The 20,657-nt window shown below is 45.7% G+C and overlaps 1 protein-coding gene across 2 annotated transcripts in view; it reads left to right on the top strand.

The window, feature by feature from the left end:
* The window catches only part of Afg3l2 (AFG3-like AAA ATPase 2), a 44,429-nt gene extending 25,010 nt beyond the window's left edge, over positions 1-19,419 (top strand). For both annotated transcript variants that reach the window (NM_027130.2, XM_011246998.2), the window contains exons 10-17: positions 1,085-1,238; positions 2,868-2,975; positions 3,072-3,197; positions 8,574-8,684; positions 9,990-10,105; positions 14,585-14,785; positions 16,723-16,917; positions 18,669-19,419. In NM_027130.2, coding sequence (NP_081406.1) covers positions 1,085-1,238; positions 2,868-2,975; positions 3,072-3,197; positions 8,574-8,684; positions 9,990-10,105; positions 14,585-14,785; positions 16,723-16,917; positions 18,669-18,905 — 1,248 coding nt within the window. In that variant the 3' untranslated portion in view covers positions 18,906-19,419. The remainder of the gene's footprint in view (positions 1-1,084; positions 1,239-2,867; positions 2,976-3,071; positions 3,198-8,573; positions 8,685-9,989; positions 10,106-14,584; positions 14,786-16,722; positions 16,918-18,668) is intronic.
* Positions 19,420-20,657: the final 1,238 nt, after the last annotated feature.

Here is a 20,657-nt window from a genome sequence, read left to right as displayed (position 1 = left end):
CGGAAGAGGGCGTCAGAGTCCAGAGAAGGTGGTGAGTGCTCTCAACCGCCCAGCCGTCTCTCCAGCCCCCACGCTCTGAGGTTTTAATTACAGCCATCGTAGTGTAATCAGGCACCTTACTTTGCCTTTGATTTGGGTTTTCTTGACTACTGATATTGAGTATATTTCACCTGTACACTGGCCATTCATCTTGTGTATATGTGTGGTATATCTACATTTTCTGGTTAGTACGTGCATGTAGGTATGTGTGTGCACATACATGTAGAGGCTTTATGGTGAGGCCTAGGGCTGTTTCTTTTTTTATGTTCCCAAGTTATGATCTTAAGAGGAGCAGCTAGCAGCAGCAATGGCCCCTGTTGTGAGTTGAGGGTAAGAACTCCATTGCGAGTTCTGTTGGTCAGCTGGTGGGTATGGAAACTGAGCCCTGTGTCAGGCCTGTTAAGAGTCCTTGGTTGTTAATACTGCCCTGGCCATAAGTGTGAGCCTGGGAGAAGCTAACCTACCAGCTCAGGGTAAGATAGAGGTCAGCTAGTGTATCTGCAGGGCAACGTGCACAGTACTGACTTGTTATAAAAAACAGCTGATACAGTCAGCACAGTGATTTATGGATTACAGAAATGATAGTGCGTAGTACTATCATTTCCTACTCCGTTGCTCCTTAAAATTTTTAAAATATGTTTTCATTTATTTTTGTGTGTGGGCAAGTGTGTATGAGTGGAAGAGGACACCTCCAGGAAGTCCGTTCTCTCTCTCTCCCTGGGTGGCTCCAGGGGCTCAAACTCGGGGGTCTGCAAGCTCAGTGGTGGCACCGTTACCCACTGAGTCATCTCACTAGCTTCACTGTTTATAACTGAAAAAATACCTGGCCGTGTAATGTGAATCACAGGATTCTGGTTCAATGGTCTTTAGGGAGGGAGCAGGGTTTTACAGTGTAGCCCAGGCTGCTCTCCCTCTGCAGTCCTCATACCCCAGCCTTCCAAATGCTACAAGAGCAGGTGTGTGACACCATGCCCGGTTTTGAGGTTAGCTTTGTTAAACTAGTAACACTGACTCAACAAAGTAACTCAGATTTCTTTCTGTCAAGGTCCGAGACTTATTTGCCCTTGCTCGGAAGAATGCGCCTTGCATTCTCTTCATTGATGAGATTGATGCTGTGGGAAGGAAGCGCGGCAGAGGCAACTTCGGTGGGCAGAGCGAGCAGGAGAACACACTCAACCAGCTGCTTGTGGAGATGGACGGTGAGCAGTTGTCAGTCTGGGTCAGACTGAGCTTCCGGTTGTCTCAGTCTCTGAGTGAGAATCCTTACGTGACACAAACTTTAAAGAGTAAAAGAACACCTACTCATTAGAGACTAGAGTCTAACGGCTCAGCAGAGCCCCAGCTGCTCCTCCAGAGGACCTGACGTCCATTCCCAGCCCTCCATCTGTAACTCGAGTTCCAAGGGATCCACCTCCTCTTCTGGTCTCCACAGGCACACACCTGATGCACATGCGTACATGCATCTCATGCTATTTTCTATCAGTAGCTTAGCTAGCATCCCTCCTCAGCCTTGGTGATGAGATGATGCTGACTAAGAAAACCATGAAATCATCATCAACCAAGAGCTGATGTCCGTCTCTGTCTCCCGTCTCAGAGTTGAGTGTGGTTCGGAAACCCTGAAAACTCATGCACAGGAAAGTGTGAACTTGGCAGATATTGACTATCGGTGCTTTTTGACCTTTCTGGGTTTGCATTTAAGTTGAAAATACAGTGAGGATCTCTGGTGCACAGCCCCTCTCTAGAGTGTGCCTCTAAGGCTGGTGTGGCTAACTGGAAGTTGTAGCTCCTTGCTGCCACCCTGCATAGCTAGAGAGGATTGAGCCTAACTGTGTTGGTCCTGCTAAAGAGTCAGATTCAAAATTTGCAGTAGAGCTTTAACCAATTCTGCAGCACTTTCACCCAGGCTTTGAGGTAAAAATCCTAAGTTAAGAGCTACCTGTTTTCCTGAACCCAGAAAGTAGCAGTCTTTCCATGCTGGGCATTCTGTCTGTCAGTTAAGGACACAGTTTCTAGGGCTGCATCCTCCTGCGGGGAGGTGTGTGGACGCTTGCCTCTGTTTACAGAAAGGGAAGGCGGGCATCACACTGCCTTAGAGGAGGAAGCCAGACACAGTAGCAGTGCGTGAGAAGGGTATCCACATTGGAGAACAGCTAATAAACTGAGCCATTTAGTGGTGGGAGAGAGAGACGGCTCAATGGTTAGAGCATGTGCAGCTTTACCAAGGGCCCCAGTCTTGTTCCCAGCAACCTGAGTTGTTGGCTTAGAACTGTCTGTAACTTGAGCAGCTCATAAGCACCTGTAACTCCAGCCTCAGCTGCTAAAGGTACTCCAACTTACACATGGATACACACACACGTCCTAAGAATGATCAGAATCTGAAAACGAAAGAAGTGTGCTGGGCGTAGTAGCACTTGGGAGGCAGAGCCAGTCTGGAATACACAGTGGCCTCTATGGATCTTTTTTTTTCCTTTTACTTGTTTATTTATTGACTGATGGATTGATTGGTTAGCTGATTCATGACAATATGAACTCGTTATCATCACTATTCTTTAGTCGGTTTTTGACCAATCAAACTGGGTTTCTTGTCCTGAATATTCTTTTTTCCCTGTATGTATGTATGTATGCATGTATGTATGCATACATGCATTCATTCAGTTTACATCTTGATTGTAGCTCCCCTCTCCAGCCCCACCCACTCTATATATCTTTAAAAGAAAACAATGTTTACCACAGGAATGGCTTTGTGATACCCTTCTACTGGCAGCCAATCTTGTTTTCAGCCCTACACTATTAATTCTGACTCTACATTTTCATTGCCCCCTTTTTAGGCTTCAACACAACCACCAATGTGGTCATCCTGGCAGGCACAAATCGACCAGACATCCTGGATCCAGCTCTGTTGAGACCAGGCCGCTTTGACAGGCAGATTTTTATTGGTGAGATGGCAGTCACTAGGTTCAGTCGATAACTTTTGTGGTAGAGATGTGTCTCACTGTGACCTTTTTTTTTCCCCTTAAAAATAATTTCTAAAGGACCCCCAGACATAAAAGGACGAGCCTCAATCTTCAAAGTTCACCTTCGACCATTGAAGCTGGACAGTGCCTTGGAAAAAGATAAATTGGCCAGAAAACTGGCGTCCTTAACTCCAGGGTTTTCAGGTGAGTGGAAATGACTGCTGTTCTCAAAGTGTAGTTCAGTCGCTGGCCAGGGCCAGGTCACGATGGTTCTCTTTACTTGAGGCCCCCATTTCTTGTTTTTGCCTTTTAATTATGGGAAACTTCAGATATGCACATAATTAGAGGATGCAGTAGATTGAACCCTGAGCACTTTACCAGCTTTGGGAATGAGCAGGTAGCAGTTAACATCTAGGCACTCTATATGTGGATCCCATCCTCTGCCTCCATAGTGGTTATGATCAGCTCCTGACAGATGTGGACATCACTTTATCCATCCATCTTTTAGGATGTGCTCCCACGTGTCTGTTAGCAGTCACTGCTGTGGACAGCTGCTGTGATGCTTGCCACCACCATGTGTAAATGTGGGCTTTGGTGCATTGACATTGTAGTGCAGCCATCACTATCATTTAGCTTTGAAACATTGTATCACCCCAAGAGGAATCTGTCAGCAGCCCTTCCTTCCACCTCCAGCCCTGGACAACAGAAATCTATTTTCAGTCTTTGTAGGGTTTCTTATCTGGACATTTCATAAAATTGCAATATGTTGCCTGGCTTATGCTTAGAATGCTATTTGAGAAAGGCCCAGGGGTCATTCATTTGTTTTTGTGGTTACTCACTATCTGGTATGTGGGCATGCCACATCTCACCTAGCTGTCCTTCATTTGATAGCATTTGAGTGGTTTCCACTTGAGTGATTGTTATGAATAACACTCCTAAAAGTCACCTACAGATGTTTGTTAAGGTATATTCATTTCTCTTAGAGTCGCTTAGTCCCATGTTGAATGTGTATTTGGCTTTCTGAGGAAGTATCAGGCTAATTTTCTTAAGTGGCTCTATCATTTTAACTTCCACCAGTAGGATATGAATATTTGTCAATGTCTCACGTTTTTTAGCCAGCAACTGCTATTCTCTCTGGCTGGCTGTTTCTCTTTTGTCTCCTTCATTTTGAGACAAGATCTTACTATAAAACCTGGCTGCTCTGCAAGTTGCTAAGTAGTCCAGACTGGCCTTGACTTTGTAGTGGTCCTCTTGGCTCAGGCCTCCCCAGTGTTGAGATTACAGGCAAGAGCTGCTACACTTAGTTCAGTTGTCTTTTTGTTGTAGTGATGCTAGGGATGTAGATTTGTATCCCATGAGGTTTAGACTTATTGTTCAAAAGTTTATTGTATTTTTTCTATATTTTGTTTGTTGTTGATTTCTACTTTTATTTCCCAGTAATCTGACAGAATATGGGAAATCATTTTGATTCTTCTTGATTTGTGTGTTCTATATTTGTTGGATGAAATATTTTAAAGGTGGTTTGTTCGGTCTATTTGGTCTGTGATATAGTTTAGCTCTGAAGTTTGTTTTAGTTTGGATGATCTACCTAAAGGGGGAGTGGGTACTAAACTCACTCACTATTACTGAACTGGGGGTTTGTCTGACCTTATGCCCACTAGTGCTACTCTTCCAGACGACCCAGGTTCTATTCCTCACCCCTAGCTGGCAGCTCACAACTGTCTGTAACTTCAGACTCAGTAATCTGATGCCCTCTTCTGGCCCTCATAGCCTCCAGGCACACGTGGGGTGCATAGACATTCGTGCAAACAAAACGCCTATACACATAAAAACAAATAGATACAAATTTAAAATTACATAACAAATCAATCTTTAAAAAAGAACTATATCAGATACACTGTTTTTTTGATATACTGACTTTGATTCTTTGGTTTATTCTGTTAGAATTTTGCCAGTGAAGTGTGTCATGCTGACAAAATATAGTTGGGTTTTGTTTTTTTATTCTAATCAATGTGTGTATGTCACTTTATTGGTGAATTTAAGCCATTTATATTTATTGTAAGATCATTACTAATTTAAATATTTTTCTGGTTGGCTGGAGTTTTGTTTATTATTACTGTGTTCAGATGGAATTAATATCTTCCTAGCTCTTTTGTTCATCTGTCCTCTCCTGGTATTTAATTTTTCTGTGTTTACATGATTGAGACTTTTCTCCTCCTCTGTGAATAGTATTTCTTTACCTATCTTCTGTAGTGCTGGCTTGGTCATCAGAAACTGTGTTACTTTATGCTCATCTTGAAATGTCTTTTTTTTTGTTATCAATTTTAAAATACACCATTGTTTGATGTAACAATCTTGGTTTGCTATTCTTTTTTTTTTTCTGTGTTTTTTTTTTGGTTTATTTCTGATGTTACTTCCAATATATTTGCCTTGAAAGACCTTCCATTTTAATTTTTATTTGATTCAATTAATTTTTTTCTTTCTAGAATATATTTAATTATTTCAAAATCTTAGTTTCCTTGTTGAATTTTTCTACTATGTTGCTGATTTTCTCATGTATCTGCCTGACTTTCCCTCCGAGTTGTTGACTTCCATCTGCAGGACCTAGGTTGAATTCATTTGGTCATTTTTATTATTAAGCTTTTCAACTTATTCTGTGGCCTTTTCTCTCTTTCAGTGTCTTTGAATCAAGAAAGGGTTTCTCTGTGTAGCTGTGTCTATTCTGGAATTTAGTCTGTAGACCAGGCTGTCCTGGAACTCAGAGATTCTCATGCCTCTGTCTCCCGAGTGCTGGGATTAAAGGTGTGCGCCACCACCATTGTGTCTTGAGTGTCTTATTGAGCAGCCTCCTCTTGGGCTGCTACTCAGAGAGGAAACAACAATCTTGAGTAAGAGTAGTAATTTCAGACCACACAAGGAAGGAAGATCTGCTCCTTTAACACCCAGTGGCCCTAAAACAGGAAATGGCAAATGTAATGTGGGCTCTACTGTGAAGGTAAAAATTACCTAAGGTAATTGATGGGTGTAGTAGTGCACACCTTTAATCCCTGTACTTGGGAGGCAAAGGCTGGTGGATCTCTGAGTTTGAGGACAGCTGGGGGCTACAGAGTGAGTTCTAGGACAGCTGGGGCTACACAGAGAAACCCTGTCTTGGAAAAACAAAACAAAAATCCCCAAAAAGAAAATTATTTAAGAAAGCTGAATAAGAGAAAAGAAATTGCAAAAGGAGAAAAGTAGTGTTAAATAATGGTTAAATTAAAAAAAAAGCGTTAAAGCATGGTTAAATAAAAGGAGAAATAGGAATGAAGACGAAGGGAAGGGGAAAGAGAAGATAGGAAAAGTTGAAAGTAATCATAGTTCAGCCTTTTGACTAAAATCAAGTATAGAGAAAGTACAAAAGCAAAATTAGATAAGAAGGGAAAGAAAAACAAAAGTTTTACTAACATACGTGTGCACACACATACACGTGTACACAGTGATTAAATCAGAACAGTAGTGCCATGCGTGTGGCTTCCCTTTTTGTGTCCCTAGGGCCTCTGCTATCTGTGGTTAGCTTTGCCAGCTGCTGGCTGTGTTGGTGTACCCCACTTGACAGACCTCGGAACTACATCCACTGGGTCTTAAGGGTCTGGCTGCAGGCCGGGGTTTCGCAAGGGCATTGAGGGAGGAATCTGCACAGGCACCTTTCAAAGCCCCCTGTGCTCATCATCGTGCTGGTGTGGTGGGGCTCTGGATGTCAGGTTGTCATTGGAGGGCCGGTGTGCTTGACCTCTGCAGCAGAGAGCAGCTGGTAAATGGTCCCAGGGTTTGATCTGCCTGCCCCTGCAGGCCCAGTGCGCTCAGACTCCCACTGTCCTCAGTCAGTGATGTCTTCTTCCCGTGTGCTCCTGCTGCAGACAACGCTCTCAGCCCGCACTGCTGCCTGCACTGTGTTTTGTTTGATTGTTAGCTCCTGGTCCTCTTATTCACTACAACTTCCTTCCAGAGCTGTGGCTCACCCTGGGACTCTGGCAGGTTGATTCAAGTCCTGACTAGTTATAGTTCTGTGTTCTCAGTCCACTGGGAAAGCACAAATGTAAAAACGGGGTTCCTTCCAAGATGGCACTTGACTGTTCCAGGTCATGGAATAGGATTCTTCTCTTCTGCTGAAGGAGCCATTGTCTCATCAAACCTTGCCACCACGATAGATGGTGTGAGGCCTGTGGGTAGCACTGCCCGTCTCTTCACACTGCTGCCTTTTGGAGGAGGCTTCTGCTTCTGCTGTCTTGGGAGCTGCACTGCTGGAGCAGTGCCCTTCGTGGCCCGGTTTCCCCCATGTCCCCTTCTGTGTTCTGCGTCTCAGCTGGGATGTCAAGACCTTTGTGACTTTGTGACGCTGTCTTTCTATCTTTTCAGTAAATCCCATTTTTTTTTTACCCTTAGAGTCTTCTCCTTCAGAGGGGCAGTTTCTGTGGGTCACCTTACTCAGAAGTACTAGACTGTTTAAAACATTTATTTAGCACATGTTGTAGCTTATTTGTGTTAACGTATACTTAATCTGAAAAATCCCCGTAAAGCCCTTGGCAAAACAAGCATTTGACAAAGCCTCACATTATGTAAATTTAGTTTGTTAGCCAAACAGATTATTTTAATGTATTTTTTATATGTCATATAAGCATGTTGTTTAACATTTCTGTAAGTTGTTTTCTCAGCAAAGATGGGTGAGACTAAGAAAACTAATGAACATTTAAAAATATTGCCATTGGGCTGGAGAGATGGCTCAGTGGTTAAGAGCACTGACTGCTCTCCCAGAGCTCCTGAGTTCAGTTCCCAGCAACCACATGGTGGCTCACAACCATCTGTCCTGGGATCTGATGCTCCCTTCTGTCATGCAAGCACATGTGCAATAGAGCACTCATATTCATAAATTGCATAAATAAATCTTTTTTTTAAGGTTTATTTATTGCTATATGTGAGTACACTATCACTGTCCTCAGACGCACCAGAAGAGGGCATCAGATCTCATTACAGATGATTGTGAGCCACCATGTGGTTGCTGGGAATTGAACTCAGGACCTCTGGAAGAACAGTCAGTGCTCTTAACCGCAGAGCCATCTCTCCAGTCCATATATAAATAAATCTTAAAAAAGAAAATGAAAAGAGCACCAGCTGCCCTTCCAGAGGACTCAGGTTCTATTCCCAGCACCCACCCAGCTAACAATCTGTAACTCCAGCTCCAGGTGGTCTAGCGCCCTACTCTGGTCTCTGTTGACACTGCATGCAGTTGGTGCATAGACATACATGTAGGCAAAACACTCAGACACATAAATAATATAAAATTTTAAAGATGCTATCATAGTTTGGCTATTACGTGAACCATATTATCTATTAACAAAATAGTTTTCTAAAGTTACCTGTTTACTACTGATGCTCTCATTTTAGCTCCCAGGGCCAAGATTATATAGCTTGTACTCAGTACTAGAGTAGCTCGGGGGTCTTACAAACACTTGAAGTGTATTTCAGTTGCCACTCCCAGGCTCCTGACGGTGAGATCTGTGTGACTGATCGGTTTGAGCGTGATGTTGTGTGCTTGCTTTGTAGGCGCTGATGTTGCCAATGTCTGCAATGAAGCTGCTTTGATTGCTGCAAGACACCTTTCAGATGCCATTAATGAGAAGCACTTCGAACAAGCGATTGAGCGAGTGATTGGAGGTAAGGCAGCTGAGTATAACTCCGGTCAAAAGGATGGTGGTAGTCAAGGTGATAGGTGGGATGTGACTGTAATCCCAGCACTCAGAAGGTGAGAGGAGACTCTCAGATTTGAGCCCAGCTCATAAAAGAAATCTCCAGTCCATGATTTCTCTGTTTTGGCAAGAGCTACCAAAAAAGTATATCCATGTAGTATATTCATGTAGCCTTGGGGCTTGCCATGCTATCTCCAGACTTGCTGCCTCTGTGAACCAGTCTCATGCCTTGTAATAATGTGGCATACTGAGACAGGGAGGGAGCCTGTGATGAACTATGAGGGGATTGTTTGTAAACTCAGATATGCATGAAGGTTAGGAGTTATAGCATAATGGTGGAGTTCCTGCTTAGCACACACAGCTCTGGGTTCCATCTCCAGCACCCAAAAGGAAATGCTTGAGGAAACAGAAGGTGCACTAACCCATCCTTAGTAACTCTTGGCCCTGGCAGCCTTGGGGATACACGTGTCTTAGGATATTGAGAGCATAGCTTCCTCCCCTCCCCTCCCCTCCCCTCCCCTCCCCTCCCCTCCCCTCCCCGTCCCCTTCCCCTCAGATGAATTACTTTAACCAAAGCAGAACACTTGAGGTGATGATTTGCCTGCCATGGAATGTGCACTATTAAGGTTTACAATTATAGATTATGATATAAAATGAGGCTTGGAGTCTGCCTCTCTGCAGGCTGGAAAAAGCTGAAATTGCAGATCTTTGAGCTCTGTAGTTGGGATTGAACTCTTACACAGGATCATTTGGACTATGGATTGGGAACTGACCTTCCTAGAGTGTTTCTTGACATAGTCCTTCATCCTATAAACTGTCTGGCCTGTGGGATGGCCTGGCCTGCTTTGAGTGGGATTTCAGGTCTTTCACTGGCATGGTCTTTCCTGTCCTCTGCCTTCCACTGGCAGCAGACAGCAAGCGTCCTTGTAGTCCCAGGACTTGAGGGTTCTGCATAACAAAACCAGGCAGAAGACTCTGTCGGACTTCTGTCTTTCCATGAGTTTCATGTCTCACGTGACCTAAATGCAGAATTATATTTACCCAAAAAAGGTGTGTGGCTTAAAAGCGGGCCTGGGGCAGAGATGAGAAATACATTTTTGTTGTAGTTGGATATATTTTAGACTCTGCCCCTAGTCTGATTTTGGGCAGGAAGTTTAGGCTGCCTAGTTGTTATGTCTTACGTAAGGAGGTGTATAGTACTGTGTTGCTATTTTTTAATGTTATTTAATGTCATTGTCACTAAAACAGTGGTTTGGGGTCTTGTTATTGTTAGGCTTGGAGAAAAAAACCCAAGTTCTGCAGCCTGAGGAGAAGAAGACGGTGGCTTACCACGAAGCAGGCCATGCGGTCGCTGGCTGGTATCTGGAGCATGCAGACCCACTCTTAAAGGTGCCGCAGCGTGCATTCAGTCGGCGAGCTAGCTCAGTATAGAAGCAGTGACCGAAAGGGAGTGCACTCACTCAAGAAATAACAAACAGTGTAGCTTTGGAGGGATGTAGCAGAAACTACGGAAGGCTGAAGGAGGTACTTAGCCCTCCTGCAGACCACACACACTTAGACAGCACACTTTCTGTCTGCCGTCCTGGAGATGAACCTAGGGCCTCATTCATGCTGGGTAAGTGCTCTACCACTGAGCTAGCCCTAGCTACCACTGAGCTAGCCCTAGCCCTCTTAAAATTTTATCTTACTTTTGAAGTATATGTGGTGTATACGTGTGTTTGTGTTCAGGTGTGTGCACACATACACCTACTCACCTGTGTCTACTTGAATGTAGAAACCAAAGGTCAATGTTGAGTATCTTTCTCTATTGCTCTCTACTTTACTGTTATCACCATTATCAACATTATCAACATAGTATCTCACTCCCCTGGAGCTCACTGATGCAGCCAGACTGGCTGGCAGCCAGACGCAGGGATCCTCCCGTCTCTGCCTTCTGAGTGCTAGGATTATAGGCGTCACATTAGGTGGGTGCTGGGGATCTGAATTCAGGTCCTGATGCTTGCACGGCAGTCACTTTAGTGACTGCCCCACCCCCCACACCCTTTACTTTTTCTTTCAAGGTGGGGTCTCACTAAGCTTCTCAGGTTGTGCTGGAACTCACTCTGTAGCCAAGGCAGGCCTTGAGTTTTCTGTTTCAGCCTCTTGAGGATCCTAGAGTGAAGCCCGTGCTGCTATGCCTGGTTCAGAAAGCCACAGCCAGAAAGTAGCCAGAGGCAGAGCAGAGTTGGGAGAGAGCTGACCTACAGTAAGCAGCTTTGGCAGTGGCCTGAGGGGCTTCTGTAATTACACCACAGTGGTTGAAGGTATTGGCCATCTTGAGATGGCAGAGAAGAGAGTTCAGAATTCCAAAAATACTGGACATTTAACAGGAACATTCTAGAAACAAATACTGCAGTGTTTAAACCCAGATCTGATAGGAACTGACCATATCTGGTTGTCTGATAGAACTGTATGTGGAATAGGGAATCTCCAGAGATCCTGGCTAGAACACAAGCAGAGGCTAGTGAGGTCTCCCTCTTGTAAGCTTTCAGCTGTCCTGTGATGTCAGAAGATGGTTGCTGGGGTCAGCGGGAAGAGGAGTAGCAGAGGGGGTAACATTCACATCACATAAAACACCTGAGGAATCGACAGAGATGCCACTAGAATTAATGGGTTAAGAGATGTGCAGAATCCAGGGCTAATATACAAAGACCTGTGGTATCTTTGTATTTGTTAATGGATAATTGGAAAATAAATTTTTATTTAATTTTAAGTTTTTTTTTTTTGGAAAATGCAAGGTTTAGCCAAGTGTAGTAGCCCATACCTTTAATCCCATCATGTTCATGTAGAGGCAGGTATATCTCTAGTAATTTGAGGCCAGCCTGATCTACATAGCAAGTTTTATGTCATCTACAACTGCATAGTGAAACCCTATCTCAAAGAAAAAAAAAATTCAATTGCATTTTCTTTCTTTTCTTTTTTCTTCTTTCTTTTCTTTTTTCTTTTTTTCTTGAGACAGGGTTTCTCTGTCTAGCCCAGGCTGTCCTGGAACTCAGAAATCCGCCTGCCTCTGCCTCCTGAGTGCTGGGATTAAAGGTGTGCATTTTCAATAGATTCTCAGCACATAAAATATAAATTTAAGGCCGGGCATGGTGGCGCACACCTTTAATCCCAGCATTCTGGAGGCAGAGGCAGGCGGATTTCTGAGTTCGAGGCCAGTCTGGTCTACAGAGTGAGCTCCAGGACAGCCAAGGCTACACAGAGAAACCCTGTCTCGAAAAAGCAAAACAAATATATATAAATTTAAGAAAATATAGGGCCTATCCATTGAATTAAGGTATGAATAAAAGTGCATCCTGTTTATAGAATCATATGCTGTTTCTTCCCAAACTGACCGTAGCCTCATTGCAGCTTTTCCTAGGAGCCTCTGTAGCATTCTTTTGCGGGACCTAGGGCTTCACACATGCTAGGCAAACACTCCAAATCTCAGCCATGCTCTCGGCCCAAGTAGGCTTTCATTGTGAAGCTCAATTAAGGGTTTTTGGAGATACTGCTAGGACAGTGGGAACAGCGAGGTGGGAGGATGACACTGCCCAACTGTCAGACTGTACACTGCTGCAGTAAAGCCTGTGGCACTGGGGAGGGGACAGGTGAGGTCGCCTGGCAGCAGAGGCCACATTCCTCCTGACAATTCTCAAGGTGGGAATTGGGAGTGATGGTGCATACCTGTTATCATGCACTTGGGGGCTGGAGCAGGACGATCTCCAGGGCGTCAGTCCTGCCTTTTGAGACTCTAGCTTCATAAAGTCAAAAGAAGAGGGAGAGAGGGAAGGAAGGACTGCCTTTTGTTTGTTTGTTTGTTTGTTTGTTTTTCGAGACAGGGTTTCTCTGTAAATCCCTGGCTGTCCTGAAACTCACTCTGTAGATCAGGCTGGCCTCGAACTCAGAAATCCGCCTGCCTCTGCCTCCCAAGTGCTGGGATTAAAGGCGTGCGCCACCACCGCCCGGCTGAAGGACTGTCTTCTTAACATGTGATTCTGATAACTCTGGGTTCATATGAAAAGTAAACATTAACCCTTGCATCATAGGCCAGAAAGTAAATAGGTTAGAAAAGCTAAAATGTAAAATGATAAAACTTCTCACAGAATATGTAGACCTTTTCTTGGAACACAAAAAGCATAAACTGAAAAAGAAGGTTGGTGCATGGGTGGGCAGGATGGCTCAGTGGGAGCTTGCCACCAAACCTGACAGTTGGAGTTCAGCCCTGGGAGCCACATGATGGAGAATAAGAGAACAAACTCTTATATGCACACAGCCGCACATACACGGAATCAATCAATCAATCAATGAAAAGGGAGAGCTTATAAGTGGGACCTCATTAAAATTTAAAACAGTTATTGAGGTCTAGGCATGGTATCACATGCCTATAACCTTAGCATTTGAGAGGCAGAGACAAGAGGATTTTAAATTTATGGCCAGTCTGGGCTACCTAAAGAGACCAGCACTACTGGAGGGTGTCACTCAGTGGCAGAGCATATGACCAGCATGTATAATGAGCCCAGTCTGGGCACAGAATAAGACCCCGACTCAAGCAAAACAAATGACTTAGAGAATGCCATGAAGAAATGTAAAAGGTGCGTACGCACATGGTAGAACGCTCAAGAGGTACAGGCAGGAAGATCTGGAGTTTCAGGTCAGCCTGGGTTGTATACTAACTCCCTGTCTCAAAATGTAATCATTTAAAAGGGAGGGGAGAAAAGGCCACATTCTGAAATATTTGCAGTAAATATGTGTGACAGAGGAGTTAGATCGGGAAAAACAAGTCTTAAAGTTACACAGGAAAGCAGTAGGCAAGATTTGCATAGGCTCTATGGAATGGGACATAAGAACTGACGTCAAGCCAAGAAACTGCGAAGGAATCCTAACTTGATACAGAGCCACTTAGGCTGTGTGCACTGCTGACTGGGCTGGGCTGTGGGGGTAAATGGCTCTGTGTGCTGGCTTCTAAGTGATCAAATGGTCCTCAGCCAAGACGGGTGAGAATAGACTCCACACAAGAGTTTTCCTGCTGTATTTATAGTGTCAGTAAGCTGTCCATCAAAAGTGAACTGGAAACTGTGGTGGCGGGGACACTGGTGCTTGTCATCCCAGCACTTTGGAGGCTGGAGCAGTATGATTAACGTGCCATGAGTTCAAGGCCAGCTCGGGAAAGTGCAAGACTTCGTCTCAGAAAACAGAATAGATACCTGATGTGTTTATCAGTGGCATGCTATAAAGCTGTAAACATGAGTAAGCGGGCTGTTCGTATAAACAATATGGATGACCAGACCCAAGGTACGCTTTGTGCAGTGGCACTCACATGCCATTCTAGCAAGGACAGACTTGTCTGTAAGTGTACATGAGCTAGCTTGGGGCTCTGTGTGGCAGCGACGGGGTACAGTGGCCCTCATTTTAGAGATTAGTTGTGGTTGGAAGTTGTTGATAAAACTTTTATACTTAGAGTGGTTAACACTTATATAGAGAACTCCTTCTTCAATACAGTTAATTTCTAAAGAAAGCAGAGCTCACCTAGTTCCATAAGAGTGATCTGGAAGGACAGTTGTCAGCTCTTGAGCATCTTGGCCCTTTTGTCCTCTGAGACGGTTGCAGGAGCCGAGCCAGCGCTGGTCTGCCAGAGGAGACCCCAGGCAGCAGTCACGGAGACACCTTCACTGAGACTGATTGTCGTTAGCGTTTACCTAGGGCAGACGTGCTTTCTGGGCCTAACTCGGGTCAGGCGGTTCCTCTCCTGGTCATTGCAGCCCAGCACTGTGCTGCCCTTTCATCAGGGAGTGTCCGTGCAGACACTGCTTGGGGCTGCATTGGCAGTGTGTGCTTCCTGCTCCCCAGGTCTCCATCATCCCGCGTGGCAAGGGGCTGGGCTATGCTCAGTACTTGCCCAAGGAGCAGTATCTGTACACAAAGGAGCAGCTGCTGGACAGGATGTGCATGACTCTGGGCGGCCGTGTCTCCGAGGAGATCTTCTTTGGGAGAATTACAACCGGTGCCCAGGACGACTTGAGGAAGGTTACCCAGAGTGCCTATGCCCAGGTGAGTCTGCAGCCGGGCCTCTGCCTCCTTTTCTTACCTGCCTGGGAATCAGCCTTTGCAGGTTGCTGAAGTGACACGGTGTTTCACTGAGTAAGGTTTCTGCAGCAGAGAGTCTTAGATCCACTGTCGGCTGCAGACGTGACACAGCTGTTAATAAATAGTTCGTACTATTGCAGAGGACCTAAGCTTTTATCCCAGAGCTCATGTTGGGCAGCTTACAACTGCCCATAACTCCAGATCAGATCTGACCCCTTTGACCTCTAAGGGGCACCAGAACACATGGGTAAAGAATCATACAGATACAAACATAGAACTAAAAAAAAAAAAAAAAAACAAACCACTTTAGAATAATAACTTACAGAAGAAAAAATTGTGCCATAGTCTTCAAAGTTTTCCCTTAGGGTCCTGCATGTAATGCTTATGGGTAGTTTAAAATTTATTTTTCAGAATGTTTATTTTTTGAGATAGGATCGCATGTAGCTCAGGCCAGTTCTCACTTGCTCAGTAGCTGACGGGAACCTTGAATCGTCCGTGTTTCAGCACGGGCCGCAATGTCCAGCTGTAAAGTTTTAATTTTTAAAAGAGAATTTTATTGTCACTTGAGGAATATGAGTGCCTTGGCTGGGTGCGTGCACATATACCACATATGTGCCTAGTGCCCTTGAAGGTCAGCAGAGGGCGTTGGACTTCCTGGAACTGATGTGTCAGAGAATTGTGAGCTGCCTCGTGGATGCTGGGAACATCCCTGCTCCTCTCTCTAAAAGCCTTCAAGTTTACTTTTTAAGCTCCATGTCCTCACAGCAGTTTGACAACTGAACTGGGGACCTTCCCGCACCTGTCCCTTGTCACTCCCCAGGCAGCAGCCTCTCTCTTCTCCTGACTCTTAACTGTTCCTGCCTTCTTCAGCTTCTACCACAGGCTGCCACCGCCCAGCAGCAGGCTCTTTGCTTTGGGCTGACATGGGTGGCTCCTCGGGAACTGTTCTCCACTGACCCAGCTCTTGGCCTGTCCTCCATGTCTTCTTTGAAAGTAATATTTTCTAACTAGTTTTTATTAATGTTACATTCCCCCTAAGATATTACTGCTTATAATTTGCTCTTATTTCTGTCTAATCTTTGTAAAAAGTATTTTTTTCTCCTGTGTACTTTTTCCTGCCTTCTAGCACCATGTGAGCCTTGTGTTTGATTCATGGGTTCCTTTCTGCTTCCCCCTGGTGGCCTCATTTCTGGAACAGTGAGTGGGTCACAGTTTGCTCTGCTGCGGACCTGCCTTTCCATCCCGCTTGTCTCCTGGGAAGCATCATTCTGTACCTTCTTTCTTCTTCTCACAGTAACTTCACGAGGCGTCCGCTTCTCCATCCTGATCTCAGGAGTGGGAGGGCGGGGAAGCGGGGAAGCCTGTGCTTTCCCTGGCTCTGGAACTGGAGTCACAGACAATAGAGAGCCTCCATGTAGGTGCTGGGAACCGAGCCTGGGTCCTCGGGACGAGCATGCAGTAGAGCATGCAGTGTTCTTCACCACTGGGCCATCTCCAGCCCTGGTCCTGGTCTTTTCAAGTCTTCAAGACTTTACCTCCAGAAGCTTCTCCCTCACGCAGTGCAGTCTAGTGTGGGAGCCTCACGTGAGTCACGGTGCATCAGCCTCTCCGTGTGGTCCCTCATGCAGATGTCATCCTGTGTCCCACGTTCTCGGGTTGCGACCGTGTGTTCACAGGGAGAACTTGTTGGCAGTTTGCTCACATCAAGAGCTTCTAGCTCTTCACTCCCCTCACAGGTAGAGAAGTCTTCGGGCTTCAGTGCTGGTGCGGTTTGCCCAGTGTTTCCGGAACATACAGGGTGAACTTAATCATACTGCATCTTGGCTCACCCTGCCAGCCCCTGGTGTGAGTCTTCAGGTGGAGGTCCTCTGTCTAATCTACTAGTCCTGGATCCTTTTCAGATCGTTCAGTTTGGCATGAACGAGAAAGTGGGGCAGATCTCCTTTGACCTCCCACGACAGGGGGACATGGTGTTAGAGAAGCCTTACAGTGAGGCCACTGCGAGGATGATAGACGATGAAGTGAGGATACTCATCAGCGATGCCTACAGAAGGACGGTGGCTCTTCTCACAGAGAAGAAGGCTGACGTGGAGAAGGTACGTGCCTGCATACAGATGAGCCTCTGAGCGCGTGCGCGCATACCTGTACAAATGTCAATCAGATGATAATTCTGTGGAGTTGGTTCTTCCACCTTTTGTGGGTCTAGAAGTTTAGTTGAGGTCATCAAGGTTGCTTAGCTAGTGTCTACCTGCTGAGCCTTCTTGCCAGCCTTGTTTATTTTTTGAGACAGGATTTTGCTATGTAACCCTGGCTGGCCTGGAACTCATTGTGTAGACCAGGCTGGCACCAATCTTGTTAGGCTTCCCCTGCCTCTGCCGCCTGAGTACTGGAATTAGAGGGGTGAGTCCCCCGGGTGGCGTCCTGCGATGGTTTAGTTCCTTCTCCACCGGCTTGCTGTGCTTCTTCACTTTGAGCTAAGTGTCTTCCTGTGGCTGGGGAACAGAAGCAGGAAGTGTTCTGGTTCTCGTGTTAGATGAGGAGAGGCTGTAGTACTTTCTGACCCAACAGAGAAAAGAAAGCAAATGAAGAGAATTGAGCCAGCCAGGGAGTAGTCTACTGCGAGGAGAGGGGCTGAGGGCTTTGCTCAGGGCCTAGCTGTGGAGGAAGGAGTTGGCAGGTTGTCTGAGGTCCTTCTTCCAGATAAGGGGAACTGGCTACCACAGTACCAGCTAAGCCTACAGCTTCCTCAGGTACCTAGAGTCATTTCCCCCACTTTACAGAGGCAGAAAACAGAGAGAGGTCATGTGATGGCTTAAGGTCACTAAGTCAGGGAGTGGCAGAGATGACTTTCTGATCCACTGCAGAGCCTTTGCAAATCACCTCAGCCTGCACTGTGTCCACGAGAGCTGTGGGTACTTAGCCTTGCAACGTGACCAATCTGAGAGGTGCCATGAGGGACAGGCTGGTGTGGAAGTGCTCAGTTGATGATCAGACGTCCCGTGTAAGCGTGACTAGGGCTTCAGTGCTTACCCATGACTGGGCTGTGCACTTGCATGCGCATGACCAGGCTGGGAATCAGAGGCAGCCTTAGAAGGAGCCCTAAAGCTTTCATTTCCCCTGTGCTGCACTTACCAGCAACAAAGAGCAGTGCATTCAGCGTGGTCTGTGTGAAGGTCCCAGATGAGGACCAGCCCTAAGGTGATGGCCTCCTCAGTGCCACAGTCTACTCTTCCTCCTAAGAGCAAGCACAGCGTGTGCTGCAGGGCCTCTGCTGTGCTTATCTTCATGCAACTGTGCATTCCTTATTACAGCTACATAATCCTCAATTGTATACGTGTGCCCAGATTTACGAGACATGTTCTGTTATCTTAGGTTCTTTTTTATCTTTTCATTTTTATTTTTTTGTTTTAAAGATTTACTTATTATATCTAAATACACTGGTGCTGTCTTCGGACACACCAGAAGAGGGCATCAGATCCCATTACAGATGGTTGTGAGCCACCATGTGGTTGCGGGGAATTAGACTCGGGGCCTCTGGAAGAAGAGCAGTCAGTGCTCTTAACTACTGAGCCATCTCTCCAACCCTTTTTATTTTATTTTTTAATATTACAGTTTTCTGATGTGTATGAGTGTTTGCCTGAACGTATGTGTGTGCACAGTGTGCATGTCTGGTGCTCTCAATGACCAGAAGTAGGGATTAGACCCCTTGGAACTAGAGTTATGAAATGGTGGTTGCTGGGAACTGCACTCGAGTCCTCTGCAAATGCTCTGATCATTTCTGTCAGTGGAAACCTTACCTTTTAGGTAGATTTGCTCAGTAACTTAGTGGGAACTGCTTGTCTTTCAGGTCGCTCTCTTACTGTTAGAAAAGGAAGTCCTAGACAAGAATGACATGGTCCAGCTTCTCGGTCCCAGACCATTTACAGAAAAGTCCACATATGAAGAATTTGTGGAAGGCACTGGCAGCTTAGACGAGGACACTTCTCTTCCTGAAGGCCTTCAGGATTGGAACAAGGAGCGGGAGAAGGAGGAGAAGAAGGAGAAGGAGAAGGAGGAGCCGCTGAATGAGAAGGTTGTCAGCTAGGCCAGGACCTGCAGGCCCCTTTCCTTTGTCCTCCCAGGGCTTCAGTCTGAACAAGGGCCCTGCTGCAGAGCCGGCCGTCGAGTCAGCCAGGCGGAGGGGATGGCCTCCATTGCAGCTGAGGGCTTCACAACTGCAGCAACTGCCAGGGGCTGGGAAGGAGACTTCCTCAGCCTTGCCCTCATGAACAGCGGCTGGAACAGGAGAGACAGCACCACCTGCCGAGGCCTGTCCCGTGGAATCCTGTCCCGTGGGAGAAGACTTTTCCTACCACCCTCTCGTCATTCCTCCTGTGACATCTCTGCAGACGTGCTGTGAAATTCAGTTGGAGTCCTAATAAGAATATTTTGATTCAACCAAATATTTTCAAATTTGAATTCAGATCACTTGTTGCTGTTTTAATGGAATGGTTTTCTATAGAGAACTGTACCATATTTAAAAACATGAATGTATTATATAAATATGGAGTCTTTATATCAGAAATAAAGGTGGACATTGCACTTTTTTCCTGAGCATATGAAGGGTTGCCATGTTGTGCTTATGTTTAGAAAGCATAATGTCAAGAAGTTAAGTGTGCTTTGTCTTGGAGATGGACTCCTCAAAACCTCACCTTGCTGGTCTCGTCAGCTCCCACAGAAACCCGCAGCCTTCCAGATTGATGCCCCGACCAGTACTGTTGGATCCAGGAGCCAGTCATCGGGAGCAGCTGTGGTAACTGCATCAGCTAGGTTCCCCCTGAGCTGTCATGACTAAGTGGACATTGTGCCATCTAGGCTACACTGCCCTGACCATCTGAGTTCAGAGAGGCGATGGTGGATCAGGGTGTGTGCTGGAGGTGTGCTGGGAACTGTTGCTCTTGTCGGTCACCAGGAGAGGGTTACATAGATGGCACAGTGAAGATTGACTCTCATCTTCAAATGAGATTTTGAGGTTTGAGTTTTGAGGTACTAGCTAATTTTGTTTTTTGGTTTTTTTTTTGTTTGTTTGTTTTTTTGAGACAGGGTTTCTCTGTGTAGCCCTGTCTGTCCTGGAACTGACTCTGTAGACCAGGCTGGCCTCGAACTCAGAAATCCGCCTGCCTCTGCCTCCCGAGTGCTGGGATTAAAGGCGTGTGCCACCACGCCCGACTAATTTTGGTTTTTTAAAAATCAGATTTACTGTGCAGACCAGGCTGGCCTAAAAGTCATTATGCACTGAACTTACAGCAATCCCTCTGCTTTGGCTTTTGTTTGTTGTTTTTTAGAGATTGATTCATTTTTATCTTTTTATGTGTGTGGGTATAATGGCTGAATTTATGTCTGTGTACTACCTGCATGCCTGTTGCCTGAGGACAGAAGAGAGTATTAGATCTCCTGAGACCACAATTATAAACAGTTGTGAGCTGCCCTGGGTCCTATGAAGAACAGCCAGTGTTCTTAATGTCCCTACAGCTTTTAGCACTTGTAAGTGGCGTGTGCCTGTGAGTGGAAGTACCGACCCATGTTAGCTGGACAGTCCATCAGATCCCCTGGAGGATGCTGGGATTTGCAAGAGCCATGCACCCAACTCCCAGCTTTGTTTTTGAGTACTAGGATTCTAGAGTGAGCCAATATGCCTGGCCATTTTATTCTTTTATCTGCATCCTGTAAAAACATTTCAGCTCGCCTAGTGCATTGTTAATGTGGGGGACAATGTCCTTTAGGCATACAGAATACAGTGGCATCCCTGGGGTCATCTTCCAGTGGATGTAGGAGCTATTCTTGATAGTGTATGCTC

This window comes from Mus musculus, chromosome 18, assembly GCF_000001635.26.
Source record: "Mus musculus strain C57BL/6J chromosome 18, GRCm38.p6 C57BL/6J".
Classification (NCBI taxonomy): Eukaryota; Metazoa; Chordata; class Mammalia; order Rodentia; family Muridae; genus Mus; species Mus musculus.
The sequence above is the reverse complement of the archived record's forward strand: the minus strand, read 5'-3'. Positions and strand labels throughout refer to the sequence as shown.